General features: G+C 44.3%; 1 protein-coding gene and 1 long non-coding RNA gene across 2 annotated transcripts in view; one reads left to right on the forward strand and one right to left on the reverse strand.

Annotated features, from left to right (window-relative positions):
- LOC120540363 overlaps positions 1 to 19,144 on the forward strand; it is a 34,770-nt gene that overhangs the window by 6,130 nt on the left and 9,496 nt on the right. Inside the window, exons 2-3 of the long non-coding RNA XR_005635796.1 lie at positions 6,663 to 6,699; positions 9,254 to 9,319. This is a non-coding gene — a long non-coding RNA (uncharacterized LOC120540363). The remainder of the gene's footprint in view (positions 1 to 6,662; positions 6,700 to 9,253; positions 9,320 to 19,144) is intronic.
- Positions 6,234 to 17,745, reverse strand: si:dkey-178o16.4 (vasopressin V2 receptor). Its single transcript, XM_039771058.1, has 3 exons — positions 17,671 to 17,745; positions 14,601 to 15,513; positions 6,234 to 7,898 (listed from the first exon to the last, which is right to left on the reverse strand). The coding sequence occupies exons 2-3, from the start codon at positions 15,466 to 15,468 to the stop codon at positions 7,690 to 7,692; spliced, it is 1,077 nt and encodes a 358-aa protein (XP_039626992.1). The 5' UTR covers positions 15,469 to 15,513; positions 17,671 to 17,745; the 3' UTR covers positions 6,234 to 7,689.

Below are 19,144 nucleotides of genomic sequence, written 5' to 3' on the forward strand. Positions count from 1 at the left end.
TTGCTGCCCCGGAGGAAAATAAAGTGTTTTTTTTTGTTTTTTTTTAATTGTTTGAGAAAAATATAATATAAAAAACACAACTTCAAAAATAAAAATAAATTAACAAACAATGAAGACTCACTAATGTGTTTGTATTGCGGTCTTGTATGTATGTTATCATCCAGTTGATGCTAAGAACCAGCCTGCTGTATTTAATTTCAAAAGCAACAGGCGCGCGGTGGCACTCAGACATGAAGAATGCTGGCAGTCACCTCCAGTTCGCCCTCTGGTGGTCGTTCTGAGTGTCAACTGGATGATCACATGCATACAAGACCGCAAGATCACCCCCACCCTACCCAGATGGGGGTGGGTTAGAACTACTCTGGGCATCTCCCTCCTAGGAGGATTCGTGTTTCCGACGTGCTCACATCATTTGTGCATTAGCAGCTAAGCGGCTGACTTTCTTAGGAGGTTTCCTTTTGCCAGTGTGCTGGCCTCGCTTGTGTATCCTCGGAGCTGGAGCCCTTACCCCGACTCTACTTCTCACTTCCGGGCCAGACAGACACACACACTTCCACGCGCAGACGTTCATATTTACAGTAAGATATATATATGGCTGTTTGAGTCACAAAGACAGAATGAGTCCCAAAAATAGTTGGGATACCAACCCAGCCAACTCTATTTAATTTCAAAAGCAACAGGCGGGCGCGATGGTGGTGCTCAAACATAAAGAATGCTGACAGTCACCTCCAGTTCGCCCTCTGGTGGTCGTTCCGAGTGTCAACTGGATGATCACATGCATACAAGACCGTAAGATCACCCCCATCCTACCCAGAAGGGTGTGAGTTAAGGTTGATTTCACCCTACAGAATTTTTAGTTGACCATTGAGAAACATGTGTACCAAGTTTCATGAAAATCGCTCCAGCCATTCAGAAGTGCTGCTGAAACATGCACACACATACACACATTGACTTTTTTAAATATATATATATATATATATATATATATATATATATATATATATATATATATATATATATATATATATATATATATAGTAATAAGTAGAGACTTGAGGCGTGGAAAGGTTTGGGGCAGCCACCCGTTTAATGCGGTATCCTGGCTGCAAAAGTATTTGAGGCATTGTATAACAGTTTACACAACAGAGTCCAAAACAGAACTGCCTGCCAGAGCAAAGGCAGTGGGCTTTATAGTACAGAGGGCAGAAGTGATGTCGTCCTCTGGGCCGGAACTGGAAGTGACATCATCCTTGGGGCCGGAATCGGAAGTGACCTCATCCTTGGGGCCGGAACCGGAGGTGATGTGTCCTTCCTGGAAATGGCGGCTCCTGGTGGGATTTCCCGGGTAAGACCTGCAGAGAACTCAGAAAGAGCGCCAGCGTGCCGCCCCCCTGGGCAGATGTATAATCAGTATTTTCTAAGCCCTTCAGCTGCCCCCCATGCACACGTGTGTGACAATATATATATATGTGTGTGTCTATATATATATATATATATATATAGATTTAATCAGGTAAGAACTTTCGTTAAGTGTCAGCTATGTGGTGTGCAGTTTTATGGGGAAGGCATGTTGAAAAATGCAGGTAGAATTTTTAAGCCTCTAGAACAAGAGTTCCCAAAATGGTCGATATCGACCCCCTGGGGTCGATTTGAACTTTCTAGGGGTCGATAGTTTCAATAAAAAAATTTAGGGGTCGACGACAGCAAAAATAGACCCCCTTACTACTGCTATTTGTTTGTTACTTCAAAATATCTATGATTCCAATAGGCACCTAATTAAGAAGTAAAATAATTATAAAAAAAACACACTTTTTTAATAAAAACACATTACATACCAAACTTGCGAACGAAAAGGTAAAATGTATCGTTAAAAGAGTCACACGTAAGAATGCATGAAAATACATGTAGCACAAACATGACTGTGCATTGTCTTATCGAACGTATCAAAGCAAGTGCGGACAGGAAAAACCGTTGCATGTTCACAGTTGCTCGCGGTGAGACGAGACGACGGATATTCGATATTAGCAGAATCTGTCAGTCTTGTATGGTCCTGCTTTCATAAAACAATATAAATTGGTTTGTTTGATGTGACATGTACGTATTTGTGATTTGAACTTTGAATATAATTATTTATTGAGGAGCAGTACTACGAAAATGAAAACCAGAGGACACAGTTTACTTATTCGAGTTTGAACACAAATCTTCTGTTTCAAGTAAGTACATACTTTATTGTTTTTTTTTTAGTTTTTTTTTTATCACTGGGGCTGTCAAAATTGTTTGTTAATAAAAGTTTTTATTTCTTCAGATAATAATATGACCGAACCAAAAAAGAAATGCAGATAGTACAGCTTGGACTATTTGTACTTATTTTGAAGTTCCATATTTATTTTAGTGCCCTGCGGTGGGTTGGCGCCCTGCCCGGGGTTTGTTTCCTGCCTTGTGCCCTGTGTTTGCTGGGATTGGCTCTAGCAGACCCCCGTGACCCTGTAGTTAGGATATACATGTAGCGGGTTGGATAATGGATGGATGGATGGATATTTATTTTATAAATGTCAAAAATGTAAAAAAATCTCTGCTCGTATTTTTTTGCTCTAATTTTCATTAGTGCAGGTTTCGATACAGGGGGTCCTCAGGTTACAACGTTTCAACATACAACGTTTCGAGTTTACAATGCTCACTCCCATAAAAACTTAAAAAAATTGAGACATGAGAAGGAATAAAGGTAAGGATTTTTTTACACTCATTTTTTCTGTTACTACAGTACAGTGTACAGCATATTTATGTCCTTTTCCTTTTTCTGAGGCTTAGATTTTGTGTTTTTATGTTCTAGATTATGATTTTGCAAATGTGTTAAGATAGGAAAGTTACTTAAGCAAGAGTGTGTTTCGACTTACACCAAAATTCGGGTGACATCACTGTTGTAGGAACAGAACTGTGTCATAGCCCGAGGACCCCCTGTATTAAATGTTGCACGAGATAATGCCATATTCCGTAGTCCTTTTATCTTTTTCGATCATTAATTACAAGTGATTAAAATGAAAAGTTTGATATCTAGTGAAATATGTAATATCGAGTACTGTACAAATGTATTAATGTGAGTAAGTAAAGTAAATGACTAGGTAGGTCGACGGTTTTAAAAGTTTTTGGTAAAGGGGTCTGCTGCCGAATAAAGTTTGGGAACTCTTGCTCTAGAATGAGTACAAGATTTAGAAGCCTGAGCACCCCTTCCTCTTCCAGGAAGATAGCCTGGGGAAATAAAGGTGGCTGATCTGAAAGGCCAGGCAGTTGTAATGCTAAAGACCTGAATCATTGACCCCTCCGTTTGTGCCACAGGAGTGTTAAAGGCTGATTGATCCTTACGGAGCCATTTGAGCTCCACTTGGCCTCAGACCCTCCACATTCAACAACTAAAAACACCACATCAGTTTCTCCAGCACTTGAGTTGGACTCTGCTGCAGTTGAAGGCAGTTTCAGCCAAATGATATGCTCACTTCACTATTCACAGTAACAGACATTTTAACCCTAACACTAACCCTAACCCTAATTTCTCTGATGAAGTCACTAGAAATGTTAAAAATGCTGCAACTTTCAATCCAGCTAACCAAGTCTTCCAAATGCACCCGAATGTCACGCCGTGCCGACATTTCTTTACTTGTGACATTTTTTTTAACACCTTTCCCCACAAGCAATTAATCATACTTGGGGCTTCGGAAACCAGCAATTTGGAACTGTCGCCATTGAGGATGTGCCAAAGCTTTCAAGCCATTCATTTTCTAGTCGATTGGAAGGCCCAGTAGGCATCGGTGTGTCTTGTGCATACTGAACATCTCAGTTCCATCCCTTGGTGACAGTTTGATGTGCCATTTCCAGTGTGACAGTCCTGCATTTCAGTAGAAATGACAGGCAGGGCCCCTTGGTGACCTGCGGCCATTGGCTTGATTGACACACATTTCTAATCTGTGAAGCGTTAAATCACAGGTGACTTACTGCCTTGAGCCTATAAGTTAACGGAGAAGGTCATTTGTGGCATTGCTGACAACTCGGGCTCAACAGGACTTACACGAGCCACTTGCTTAGTCTTAATAGGAACTTGCATCTTGTAAGACTTCTGTAATTGCTGACTGGCTTTGGTTTTACAGGACATGCAATTCCCCCTCTTCTTTAATCCAAGGTACAAATCAGGAACTTGCTGAGAGATGCTGGTCCACCATAACACACACACAGACCAGGAAATGTTACTTTCATAGTTTTGTTTGTGAAGGAAAATCCTCATAAAATTTGAAAGTGTGCCTGTTTCACGCAGCAAGTATCTCCGTATCAAACTCCGCTTCAAGCATTGTGAGGCAGCAATCCACCAATGTGACACTTGTCCCCTGATGGGATATTTTCTGATTTCTCAGAGCAAGGTGACCTAAACCTGGTTGTTTCTTGCCACTTCAGTTTTCATATCAGATTCTTCATCCAGGACGGACCCTTTCTAGTCCAGAGCAAGGCTCTACTCTTGACGTGAATAGGAAGCACCCTTGCCAACGCCATTACTTGCGGATGGCCACTTCTGGCCTGGCTCAGGACAAACAGGCCTCTTCTGCACCACGGGCCATTTAAAGAACAGCATTCACTTGAAACCAACAAATGAAGATCAGGGAGCTCCTTAACGGATTTACCAATACAGCCAGACGAGAAATGTAGACATTGATGGACTCGCTATGTCTGCAATAATTAACCACGTTCTTATGTACTAATTTTGGTTTTCATCCAGCATTAAACGGGGTATCGGCTGGTCCCCAACACGTTGCCTTCAGTCTTGTGTTATATAATATACACTACCGGTCAGAAGTTTAGAACAACTCGGTTTTTCTTCAAATTTAATCAGTTGAAATGTGATGAATGACCTAAAATGGTGAAAAGGTAAGCAGTAAACTTCAGCAGGGAACAACTCACCGGTTATAACCTACAGATGCTCTGCAGCGATTCAAGTAAATGAAGCATTGCAAGTTGAAGCAAACAATTTGCCCAGGTGTCCCTGCTTGTGTTGATTACTTAAAGCCCCTCTGTGTGTCAGAGCAGTCTGTGTTACTACTACGAGGGTCCTTCAAAAAGTTTCCACACTTTAGTTTTTAACTCTGTTTATTAAGAATTTCAAAAATGAATTGCATCACTTTTCTACTCAGTCACCTTCATTTGCGATGCAATTTAATTTTTCTACTTTTTAATGCCCAATTGCTACTCCTCCCGCCTTCACCGTTTCCAATGAAAATATAAAAGTTTGGAAACTTTTTGAATGTCTCTCGTACTTGGACAATATTACACTGTAGAACGTTGTAAATTCCAGTGATAATGGCAGAGAGTAATCAACACACAGGTGGAAATGAAGGCAAGTTAGATTCATTCTTTTATTTAACTCTGATTATTATGCCAGGCCTCGACTAGAAGGGCCCGAGCTCTCCCACTACAGAAGTCGTTTCTTATGTAAGTTAAACTAAAGTGTGCCATGACGAGTGGTGAGTTTTGTGTCTTTAACGGCTTATTTGGATTCATTTACATGGACTTCATCATGAGCTGTTAGAAAGTGAAGGCAGTGCTCTGATGATCAGACCTGGAAGAAGGTTGAGGATGTCCAAGTCATGTGTGGACATGATGGCACAGTGCCCAGGTCTGTGCCCAAGTCCTGCAGTCGCCATCGTTCACTTTTCCACTTAGGATCTTTTCACAGAGGTTCTGTTGCTTTAGTTATGAAGAGCAAAGGAAGAACCACTTTGATGGAAGTCAGATTCTACATCTGCTGTTATGTGCAGAGGATTTCATATCAGTTGCTACCCACCATATTGGAAGGGGGTACAAGAAACAAAATCTGAACCAAATAGGTGAAATGGACAAGTTGGACCAAAGTCAACAGACATGGAGAAGCTGTGATCCCCAAAGAGCCTGAGGCAGAGGACTGACCGACGTTCAAAGTAAGGCCTCCCTATTGGGTAACTCACAATGAGGTTGTGAAGCATTCAGGAAACGGACGTTGGCTTCCAGAGGACTCAGAGCTGACCAGTAGACTAACTTACCCGTGAAGACCTCCTCCCTCAGCTTCAATCTGTTTGGGAAGCGAGGTGCAAGTCAGGGGACCGAAAAACGGCGCAGGATGACGTCAACCGGTCGGACATCAGAAGTGTGTGGCCTGCTAGCAGGACGGCTCCATCCCACTCTCGCCAGAAGGTGACAAAAGTCTAAATACTGTCATATATGTCACAAGCTAATGTTTATTTATTTGCCAAAGATGTTGAGTCTTGTTGCATCAATATGAAAATATAACAATTTTACATTTTTACCTCTTTAACACATGCTCACATATCCTTTTCACACCGTTACACAATATTGGTATGCTTAAATTGTACGCAAGTGACAATGTGACATACATAGAAGGCCACACTATACAGAATAGATATATGCAATAACGTGTGCTGTTCTCATGTAATACATGCACATTGTGTACATATAATACACATGTTATACACAGTAGCTACATGTAATAAACATACATATCATACAGCAAGGAATGTATTAACTACACATGTAATACACACACGTCTAATATGCCAGACACCTGGATGTATGACACATTGTAGAGGATGAGCTGAACTCTGCTAACTTCTGCCTCTTTGATTTGTAAGGTGCCATTTGGGAAAGGAAGAATTCAGAGGTTTCAAGGTAAGCTTCTCTTATTTTTATTTATCTATTTTTTTATTTTTTGAACATTATTGCTTACTGATCGTGGCGCTAGACCACAGCAACATGCTGTACATTCGGTCGGACATGACAGTTTCACTGTTCGCTGTGTACATGCCAATAAACTTAAACTTGTATTGTAAAAGAAACGTAATGACTTAACTCTATGAGGTAGAACTGCATAGTAAGCAAGAATGCTTCTGTTGGATATTTGAAATATTAAAATGTGTGCTTCGATTCAAATGCAAAGTCTAAATATCCTTGACTGTACTAGAAATGTGTCATGCTTTGCCCTCAGATGGAGCTCCATAGTGAGGCAGACCCCTAATAAAGGATCAAAAACCAAAAAATAACCTCATATTCAGAATCACCGACCTTGAAACAGTCTAAACCGATACCCCAATTTGTTACTTTTTTAAGGGCTATGACCGCCGGTAAAGAAGGAAATATCGAAAAATTTTATTATATTCGTAATCGGCCACCTCGTATGAAAATAGACTCTACATGCTGGTATTTTGAATTTTGTGAAAAGGAGTAACTTTGACCCCTCGTATCCCATTGGGGGTGAACCCCTGGGGGGCCCGCACATCATTTCTGATCATTTCTGCTGATGACACCTATTGGTTTACTCTTTAATCTAAAAGATTAATTCCCTGCACAGAATGTGGCCTAAGATGGCCTAAATTGATCATGCATTGCCCAAAATGTGACCTACACGTGAGACGCGCCAGATAAAACCCTTTTCTCTCCAAAAAGAACATCAGAGCAAGACTACAATTTGTCATTCGGTAACACAGCATTGCATTTGCTGGGCCTCACACTCCCGTCGACTCCTGCTTATTCCCCTCAGCGATACCCTCCTGGTTCAAGGGACGCCTTGGTCCCAGTATCCGGGAGCGGTCCGGCACTCGCTCTTGTGTCCCGGAGGCTCTGCTCCGCTTTGATCCGAATGCGCAGGCGGGTCTGCCTCCTTTACCTTGAATCGGACGAGCTCTTCAGGCTCACGTAGACCGTGCTGGTGACAGTCGCCTCCTCTGGGGTCGAGTCCTTCAAGTCCGAGTGCTCTCTGCACAGCAGGGTGCCCAGGCCCTTAGACAGCTGCCCGCTGAAGAAAAGGTAGATGCAGGGGTTGGTACAGCTGTTCAGATTGGCAAGCAACATGAGGATTGTAAAGGTGGCCGCTGAAAAATAAACAGGAAGTCGTCAAAAAAAAAGACATTTTGGGAATGAGGTACTGGCAACATTAAAAGACATTTTTAGGGTATTTTAATTACTCGCTGAGTCCATTCATCCATCCCAACTTCTAATCCAGTTATCCGGGGCAGCTCTACGGGACAACTGGAGCCAGTGCTGGCGAGAATGGGGCACAAGGCAGGAACAACGCCTGGACGGGGTGCCAGTCTATCACAGGGCAAACGCACACAAACACACACACCACAGACCCATTTAGCAATATCAGTTCACCTAACATGCATGTCAGTGTTTTGGGTGATGTGGCATCAATGCTATGAGCAAGGCACTTTGTACTGCATACAGCCACGTCTCTAATAACATAACGGCAAGTGCCATTAGAGCTTTAACAAGAAGAACGTGTCCTAGTGCTGCTTCAGAGGTAGGCATGTGGTGTAGTGGTTAAGGCTTTGGACTTCAGACCCTGAGGTTGTGGGTTCAAACTACCGCTACTGTCACTTAACCTGCCGATCCTCCAACTGGGAAAATAAAAGAAATGGAACAAAGTATATCTCAAATGTTGTAAGTCACCTTGGATGAAAGCGTCAGACAAGTAAATGAATGTCAATATCAGAGTGTCCACCTTCTATTTTAAATTGTGTCCAAAAAGTGCGAGGTTTTCTCTGAAAGAGCCATATGAAGCCCAAGTACCACTCTCTGTAGCTTGTGTAATGGGGCGTGGCTAAACACGAGTCAAGTTAAACATTTAACTCCGCCCATAAACCTGAAGCCTCAGGCTAAACATGGGCTGAGTTAAACATCTAACTCCACCCATAAAATACAGATGTCATGCTTAACATAGGTCAAGTTAAACGTTTAACTCCGCCCATAAACCACAAGCATCACGCTAAACATGGGCTGAGTTAAATATCTTAACTCTGCAGAAAAATGACACACTAATAATGGGTAGAATTCAACCTGTAACTCTGCCCATAGACCGCAGGTGGCACACTAAAAATAACTCAAGTTCAACCTGTAAGTCCGCCCATAAAGCACAGGCGTCACACTAAACATGGGCCGACAACATCTAACTCCACCCATAAAGCACAGATGTCATGTTTAACATGGGTCAAGTTAATTGTCTAACTCCTCCCATAAACCACAGGTGTCACTCTAAACATGGGTCCAGTTATACGTTTAACTCCGCCCATAAGGCAAAGGTGCCATGCCCCATTCCGCACACTTTTACTGGCTGGTTACACTATGGTTAAGGATTAGGGTTTCTGCAGTTTATCTACTCAAATGATGACAACTATCGAGTATACCAAGTTACATAAACATGCAGTTTTATTTTCATCATTTGCAGGTTGCATCTTTCCTGGCTAACATGGAGCTCGGCAGAACCCAAACACATGATGCCTGTGAGTTACAGGTAGGGTTACATATTTAATCCCGCCTACATTTAGGCACACCCCATTCCATATGCTGCAGTGGGGACCTTCTCGCTCGCAGAGCCACAGCACCACAGGTCTAGACCAGCAGCTTTAGGACGGAGGGCTTAGTGTGGTTAGCATGTGGTATAAACAGCTAAGAAAGTGCGGGTGTAGAACTGTGAGAAGTTATGGTGGTGCAGCTCTGCCGGTGGATACATCTCATGGGCTTCTTCCAAGAAACTGCAGTGAAAACCTGTGGTGATGTATGGTTGTGCAGTTAGATCCTTCTCTTTTTGTGTGATGAGCACTGGTGTGTCCAGTGTGTTCTGCGCCACAAGGGGGAGCAGGAATGGAAAGGAGGTAAGTAATCTGTCTGTGGCAACACTGAGGAGCATGAAGTGGCATCTCAAAGCAGGGTAGGGGGGTGGTAGTAGTGGTAATGGGCAACGGAGCCAACACCAGGTATGGGCTACCCTGTGGAAGAGGGGCATAATTATGGACAAAAACAATGCTAATCCACCAGTAGCTACATAAAATGTTAGAAAGCAACTGTGGGGGCTCCTCTGCATGAAACCCCACATCCCACTAATTCGCCCCCATAATTGTTCAAAGTGACAATGTGTGTCATACGCAAGAAGATTTGATCTTGAACTTTAAGGTGGTAGAAGCTCTGCATTTACTTAAAGGTACAGCAATACCCTTCTAACTACGGAAAATAAAACTGATCGTGTTATTTGAGGTGGGCCTAACTGCAGCCTGCAGTACCTACGACGTGCATCACGTAATGCCCACAATGCCAGTCACGAAACGCCCTTTGAGTCAAATAACCCTCACACATCCCTAATCTTAACCACAGTGTAACCGGGCAAACACAGGGCACTTTGTGACTGCTGATATGGGCATTCCGTGATGTTGGGGCATTACGTGACTGACCTCCGAGGTATTTTGGATTGCAGTTAAATCCCGTTGTTTTATTTTGCAAAGATAGTGGTGCTGTGGGTAACGCCGTGCACACGTGTAGCACAAAAGCAGTTGAGGCAGGCGCCTGGCATGTGACAGGAATTGACAGAGACGGGCAGTCCATTAGGACCGCCATCGAGCCTAGTTAAAGTGGTGCGCACGCGTGGAACATCGAGGGGCATGAGAAGTGCAGAGCCGCATTGCAAGTCTGTACCAAAGGTTTCAGGGTGGATGTGACGTCACAACCCGTCCACACAAACCCCTAACCTTAAGTTACCCCCTAATCTTAACTTAGTTTAACTTCCTCTGTGAAACTGCTGGTGTAGACCTCTACTGACGTATGGAGCTGCGGCTCCGCAATTGGAATTACTGAGGGTCGCTGCTTTGGTAACTTAATGGGGGCGTGTTCCTGATTCACCCACACACCCTGCGCTATTGACATGGACAGGAGCCATTTTGGTAAGTCATGGGGTTCGTGTTTCGGAAAAATTAACATCTAGAGTCGCTGTTTATTTAAGTCAATCCACGTGCGTTACGGGCCTTTATGCCCCAAAGCCCCCAACATCATCCCAAACAACCACGCTAATGATGCAGAGGAGCTGTTGGTAACTGAAGGGGCATGCGCACTGTAGACACCGAGGGGGACCAAACTGACTGGGCTTCGACGGGAACTGAGAATTGCACAGACGTTATAAGCATATCCCGTTCATTTAACCCAGCATGTGCTGAGGGTACATTGAGTTTAGGGTCACAGGGAGAAAGCAAGAGGTAAACTCCCCAACAGACATTGGTATTGCAAGCTGCAGTGAGACCCTTCGCAGCAAACGTGCTGGACAGTCCCATTAGGCGACATAGGCTGCCGCTTTAGCAAGCCAGATTTCGCTTTGCCTGCAACGGTGCGTATTGATCTCAACATTACGAACGCGCATTAAACAAGATGAATAAAAAACAAAACAAAAAAATGTTGCGTCTTTCAAATAAATGTTCCTACCTCATATCCAGCCCTCTGTAATTCCTCCGTCTCCAGCGAACTTCTGCTAGGGACTTGGGGTCGTGAGGGTAGTTCTATGTAGCCGAGACTGACCTTAATGGACGTGTACCTTAGAATAAGAGCACCGTTCCCGTCCCGACTCATCCTTGTGTGGTGCTTGCTTGTTCTCCAAGTGTCTGCGTGGGTTTCCTTCCAGAATCCAAAGCATGCATGTTAGGTGGACTGGCGTTTCCTAAATTGGCCCAAGTGTGTGTGTGTGTGTGTGTGTGTGTGTTGTGTTGTGTTGTGCCCTGCGATGGACTGGCACCCTGTCCAGGGTTTGTTCCTGCCTTGCGCTCTGTGCTAGCTGGGATGGGCTTTAGCAGACACCTGCGACCCTGTTTAGGACTAAGTAGGTCAGAACATGACTGACTGACTGATTTTAATTTAGGGGTGGCACTGCTGCCTCTCAGTAAGGAGACTGGTGTTCACGTCCTGGGTCCTTTCCTGCGTGGAGTCTGTATGTTCTCCCAGTGTCTGCATAAGTTTTCTCTCACAGTCCAAAGACGCGCAGGGTAAGTGGACTTACGTTTCTTAAATTGGCCCGTGTGTGTGTGTGTGTGTGTGTCTGTCCTGCGATGGACGGGCGCCCTGCCCGGGGTTTGTTCCAGCTTTTTAGTTACTGGGATAGGCTATAGCATAGGAAAATGTTTGACTGACTGACCATGCACGCTCGCTGGAGTAATGACCTTCACGTGTCTCATTTTGGAACCATAACAGTCCAGTTAGCTGACACACAAGTATCCCGGTTTGTTACTTGGAAAATCCGGTCTCCCTAACTTTTGCCGCTCTTCTCATGTTTTGCATCCACAATCATTAAATTAATTGATTAAACCCTCCGCTTTAAAGATCACTCTTAAAAATGTAACGGCGCTTTACTGGGCTGTGTGGTTCAATGTAGATCCCATTGCTCGACAAATAACCGTTTCATTCTCTGAAGGGATCTTTGCATAGAAAGACAGAAATCTTTACTGAGCTGCTTAGCAGGACACAAACAGATTAAGAAAACCTGAACTGAGCTCAGCGGTGAGATAGCGGTATGCAGCGCCGCCATTAGTTTTACTCCTTACAAAGTTGGAGCTTCCAAATGGACGGATGTCGTTAAAGGGTTTATTTTGGGGGGCAGTGCCTCGTGTTATTTGTGTGTAGATCGTTTGCCGTAATGTCTGTTTTTATGTTCTGTTTGTTGAATGCATCATGTGGAATGAACAGGATGAAACGCGCCGGATTATTTCGGGGGTAGATAGTATATATAACTGGTTCCGAAGTTAGCTCCTTAACTGTTCTTATTTGTTAAAAACTCCTTTTTGGAGACCCTCTATGTAGCGCGAGATAGCGTTACAACACGACAGTGTGCAGGCTGTCCTCCAGTAACGAACACCTCTCAATAATAAAGTATCGGGTTTGGTTTTAATGCAGGTATTTGGTGTAGAAGCAGTGTGATCTGGTGGCGCAGCGATCAGTAATCAAAATTCGAATTATTGGGGCTCGAGCTGAGGGTGTAAAAGAGACGAATATGTTAATTAACTTCACATCACATTAAAAATTAAACTTCATTATTAACTGGTTAGCTTTACTGGCACCGTGCTAGTGTTCCGTGTTAAATTCGATAATGATAGGCAGTTGAGCTCACTCACTCATACCAATCAGTCCGCAAATGAGCGAGGAGAACATGCAAACCCCAGGCAGACCCTGGCACTTAGGCGGAGTTTGGTGTAGAAGCAGTGTGATCTGGTGGCGCAGCAATCAGTAAACAAAGTTCGAATTATCGGGGCTCGAGCTGAGGGTGTAAAAGAGACGGATATGTTAATTAACTTCACATCACATTAAGAATTAAACTTCATTATTAACTGGTTAGCTTTACTGGCACCTTGCTAGTGTTCCGTGTTAAAATCGACAATGATAGGCAGTTGAGCTCACTCACTGATACCAATCAGTCCGCAAATGAGCGAGGAGAACATGCAAACCCCAGGCAGACCCTGGCACTCAGGCGGAGTGGCAGCGCCTCAATGTTAAAGGTGCAACTGTTCTAAGCAGTGCCGGTCGACGCTCACTTGAAGCTCAAGTCGGGAATTTGGTGGATATGGGGGTTGGGTTTGGGTATTATCGGTATCTGCACAGCGCCGAATGGCCTCTTGAGTTTCATGTTATATAAACGGGGCGCCCCCTCTCGGTGTCCGGAGCGCACGATTCTTAACTTTCATAAACGGCACCTAACGGATTGATCAGCCCTAGTACTAAATTTAAAAGTCTTTAGATTAAAAAGAAATGTACATCTATAACTTTTGCTCACTTCTTCTCACTCGACTGCAAGTCACATGTGTATTTAATCTTTTCCTTCATTGGATGTCGTTAGACCACCGAAGCACGTCTTTAGTTTTTCCATTTATGCTACAAGAAGGTGATGAGACTTGCTCAGGGTCACACATGGTGTCAGTAGTGGGATTTCAACCCATAGCCTCAGGGTTTGAACTCCTAGGTCCGAAGTCTTAACCACTACTAATATGTATTGCAATATCTGGAGTATATTTGGAGTGATGTGAATAAGCTTCCATACTGTTCTTCCTCCATGTTTCCCCCTTTTCTGTATATAGTACAACAGCAGCAAACTCTTATATAGCACCTTTGCCAAGGCACTTTCTATACAATAGCATTAGTTCAATATTTCTAAAATGTGAGCACCGACAGGCTTCCTGCAGGATCACACACTAAATCGGTAATATAGCGCCTTTCTATACAGAATAATATGGATTTTGTGAGCGCTGGTTAAGTGAAGGTTTATTTGGGGTCACACAGTCAGCTAGCGGGGTCTACACGGGGGAACTTGCAGTCTTTATAGTGCCTTTTTTGTGTTGGACATGGCAAAATGTTTTCTAAATTCTTTCAGTTGCTGTGGCGCAGTGGAAGCGCTGCCGTCTCCTCGCAATAAAGACACCGGGATTCAAGTTCCAAGTCTCCTTGTGGAGTCTGCATGTTCTCCCCGGGTGCTTCGGTTTATTCCATACAGCCCAAAGATATGTAGGTTGGGTGAACTGGTTTTGCTAAATCCCCCCCAATCTCACCCCCATATATGTGTGTGTGTTCATCCTGTGATGGACTGGCTTCCTGTCCCGGGATTGTTCCCGCCTTGCGTCCGATACTTGCTACAAAGGTGGGCTCAAGCTGCCCCCGTGGTCTTGCTCATAAATGAGCGGGTTTAGACAATGAATGATGCTATGACTTACTCTGTGAAAGGCGCTATATAACCTCAACACAACAAAAGCGCAATTCGGCAGAACACCAGTTCTTACTTTCGGTGGGCGCCTCCTCGTCCCAGACGGACCAAAGCTGGACGGTGAAGAAAGGGGCCCAGCAGATGATGTACACCATCACGATGACCACTGTCATCTTGACCGTTTTGATCCTGGCTTTGGACACGCCGATGACGCTGCTGGCTCTCGACGGCAGGGGGGTGTCGCCGGCGTCGTCTCCCTCCTGGTGGGTCTTGATGTACAGGTTGATTTGGATCGCTCGGCAGATCCTCACCTGACACGCGATCACCGTCACGACGGGAAGTATGAATATCACGAAGGTCGTCCAAGTGACATAGGCTTTGAGACCCCAAGGGTCAATGAAACTGGCCCAGCAATCAAAGACGCCCTCCGAGACTTCGGTCTTGGAAAAGATGAAGAACTGAGGGAGGCTGCCGAGCAGGGAGATGCCCCACGCCACACACACGGGAGCGTTCCAGCGGGTCCGCTTCCGCTGAAAAGTCACCATGGGGTTGCATATCGCTTGGTAGCGGTCAATGGTCATCACCACGATCATGTAGGTGGACGCGAACATGCCGACCACCTGCATGTACTTGACCATCTTGCACACGAAGTCGGGGCCCACGAAGCGGTCCGTGATGTCCCAGAAGAGCTGCGGGAAGACCTGGAAAAAGGCGACCACCAGGTCCGCCAGGCAGAGGTGCAGCACGAAGACGCGCATCCTGGACACCTGCTTGCGGCGGCGCCACAGGATGGCCAGCAGCCCGAAGTTGAGAACGGAGGCGCACAGGAAGATGACGCCCAGCACGGCCACCTCGACCTGCGCCAGCTTCTCGTTTCTGTCCGAGCCGCCGTTCGAGTCCAGCCGCAAGCTGGCGTTGCTGACGTTGGCGTTGAAGATCCGCATTCCTTTTTCCGTTGTTTTCAGAGGCTGCAAACGGCGGAGGTATGTCTAAAACAGAAAAAAGTTTTACATTAATTAATTAAAGGGCATACATTGCCATCCATGAACTGAATTCGTGTTTTTTCTTTGCGTGATTGTGTCGAGATCGGCGCAGTGGTTAAGGCTTTGGACTTGAGGCGCTGAGGTTGTGAGCTCGTATCCCGCTATGTGACCCTGAGCGAGTCACTTCACACACTCCAAATGGAAAAACGAAAGCAATGGCACCCGTTGTGATTCAAATGATGTAAGTCGCCTTGGATAAAGACGTCAGCCAAAAAAGTGCGTGTGAGTTTAGCGCAGAAAAGACAGGAGCCAACCACGGGCGGAATGTCACAATACTATTTATTGTATGTGTTGGAATGTTGTGGACGGAATGCTCCACGATATCTTAAGGAACTTCTTATACTGTATCACAATCCACTACAAGAAACCTCCGTTTTGCAAATACCTACCGCCTTCGCCATCCTGTGACCAACGCTTCGTACAATGGGTGACCGAGCCTTTGCAGTGGCTGCTCCGCGGCTCTGGGATGCCCTACCAGAGAGCAGATTATGGGCTGTTTTAAAAATCAGATAAAAGACTTTTCTATAGGGTGGTCCAGATCTAATTATGCAATTTTCATTACTCTATAACTTAACTTTATTACATAGAAAATCACCCGAAAAATCCATCGAGCACCATAGATGTGTGCGAACTGACGAACTGGAATCGTCCCCGCATAAATCAAAGTCATCCGGACGATCTGGATCTGCATAATTAGCTCTGGACCACCCTGTATTTAGGAAAGCATATTAACAAGAATGCTGTTAATTATTATTATCTCAGTTTTAAACTTGTTTTGCCTTTGTTTAAACTTTTTATGTAGCACTGAGATTTACTGCAAATGTAATGTGCCCTATAAGTAAAATGCGTTATTATTATTATTATTATTATTACTTTAAGACAAAATCATGGAGCCCGCAATTAAGGTCACAAAAGTTTAGGATGCGAACAGAACACACGCGGGCATTACTGTATATTCTTCCTCAAGCCTTAAGTATTTGCGACCCGAGTTTTCATAACAGTTTTAATTGCGCAAAAAACGTTTTTTTGAAAGGAGCCCAATAATAACAATTTGTTCTTTTTTAATTATTGATATATCATAGATGCATATTTTATTATACCTAACTTTTATCGACATTTATCATATATTTTTTTCTAGTATCAGAAGGTATGTTTTAGTTTAATTTGTTTTGGTTTCAATAGATGTATTTTTCATATTTTCGATTCTTGTTTTCTTTTTTTCACATCTTCGAGCCCCCCTTGTTGTTACTTCGCGACCCCTAGGGGGGCCCGCCCCACAGATTGAGAACCACAGCTTTACTGGGTTGTGTGGTTCCTTGTAAATAAACACCCATCCATTTTAAGTTCGCTTTTATTCCAGCTTCCCTACAACCCTTAGCTCGGCACATCTCAGCAAGCATCGGGCGCAAGGCAGGAACAACGTCTGGCCGGGATGCCAGTCCTTCACAGGGTGGCCACTCAGACACAGACACACCCGTGCCAGTGTTAGCAATGCCAGCTCACCTAAGCTGCGAACTCTTTGGACGGTGAGAGGAAACGAAAACGGGGAAAACATGCAAACTCTATAACCCGCACACCGGGCTCTTTGTTAGGAGGCAGCAGCGCTACTCACTGCGCCACCGGGCTGCCCCTCGTAGAGCCACGTCATCCCGTGGAGGGCTTTTTGAGCTTTGAAAAGTTTCTTCGTATATGTAGACAAAGCAGAAAGCTTTACTGTGGAGTGTGGGCGACCTAAAGAATAAAACCAGATCAAGAAAGTCCGCCGGGGTGATTGCGTGTGGTGAGAGTCCTGTTCAGATCAGGTGCCCACCGGTGTTACAAAAAGTCTGTCATCACCTGGTCATGGTTATTTATGGCGCCTGTTACGGATCTACATAAATAAAGGTTAATTCTGGAACCTATATATGAATGGTTGCCCTCTGGCACCTTTATTTTTAGGAGTGCAGAGAACTGAACCCAGAAAACGTTACCTTTGCGCCCACTTTTTAACAACCTGTTGTTATTGTTATTATTATTATTCTAGTAGTAGTAGTAGTTTCAAAACGTCATTTTTAAAACACTAACTCTCTTTAAGAAGGATACCCGTAAAAGATTCATACTCACTCTGATTTCCTCGACTTCCACGAACACCCAGATGACAGCCGCAGTCCGGCCACTGTCTGACCAGGCTTACTCCAGCTCGATCATTTATGTGGATTTGACAACACCACCCACCCGCCGCCCCCTGCCACCTACACTGTAAGGAGGGGCTTAGCGCAAAGCAGACCAGCATCTCACGCGAACGCGCCATGCAGCGCGCGCTCCCGCCCACCCCAGCTCAGCTCGCCTGTCCCCAAACCCGCCGCCGCAGCCGCCACTTCCACCTCCTTCAGACTCAACAAAACCACTTGTTTGGTTTGAATTTGCTCTGCGCAAAAAAAAAAATCTCCAATATCAAAAAACTCTTTTATAGATGGCGTAGTAGTTAAGGCTCGGGTTTAAATCACTGCTGACCCTGAGCGAGCCTGCGCTTCAGCTGGACAAGCAAACCAAACGGAGCTCAGCGTGTCTCAGATGTTAAAAGGCGCTTTGGAGAAATCGTCGATTATTTAGGTGTGTCGAGTCCGAAGGCTCCGTTTCTCAAATTGGGATTCCAACCCGTTTCCCCGAATATTGTTTTGAAAAATAATTATTTATTTAAATAAAGTTACGTTTGTTTAATGGCGTAAGTATTTTGCAGGCTAAAAATATTATTTGAAGTTTATTTAAGATGAAAAATAGCAGTCTTCCTCCTTTGTAACGTTCGTTTATGGGAACGGCCCGAAATAAAATGTTTCCACCTTTTTTTCTCTCAATCACTATTTTTTTCTCACTTCTTATTCCTTCAAAATAGCCAAACATGTTTTTTAAAAGGTTAGAAAGCTGCATTTCTAATTATGCAGAGAGAAAAAAGTTGTTTTAAATGGTTTGTAAAAGAAATATGCGAGGTTTGATTGTTCCATGCATTGTCTTCAGCCGGCAACAGGTATAAGCAAACGGTCAAAGAATACTCCTTTATGGAAATAAATATATAAATAAAGAAGTGTGTGCCGGAAAGACGGAAAACCACGGGAAGCTATAGGCAGGCGTACAGTATAATGTTTGAGACTTAGGACTTCAAATCCTGCAGTCCCGGGTCCTCACTGCGTGGAGTTCGCATGTTTTCCCCGTGTCTCCCCCGCATATTGTAATCCAAAAAAATGCAGGTTAGGTGAATTGGCGATACTAAATTTGTCCTGGTGTGTGTGTGTGTGTGTTGGCCTTGTGATGGACTATAGCGCCCTGTCCAGGGTTCACTCCTGCCTTACGCCCTATGCTAACTGGGATAGGCTCCAGCAGACCCCCGCGACCCTGTTCAGGACAAGCGGATTAGAAAATGACTGACTGCAAATCCCAAGGTTGTAGCAGGAGTGTGTGACCCTGAGAGAGTCGCTCCACCTGCAAAAAAAAAAAAAAAACTAACAAGAAATGCAACTAATTGTATTTCAAATGTCACCTGCATTTTTATCACTCTTTAATTTAATATTGTTTTTTATCAGTGCTGCTGTTGGAGTGTGTG

Source organism: Polypterus senegalus, chromosome 12, assembly GCF_016835505.1.
Source record: "Polypterus senegalus isolate Bchr_013 chromosome 12, ASM1683550v1, whole genome shotgun sequence".
NCBI lineage: Eukaryota > Metazoa > Chordata > Cladistia > Polypteriformes > Polypteridae > Polypterus > Polypterus senegalus.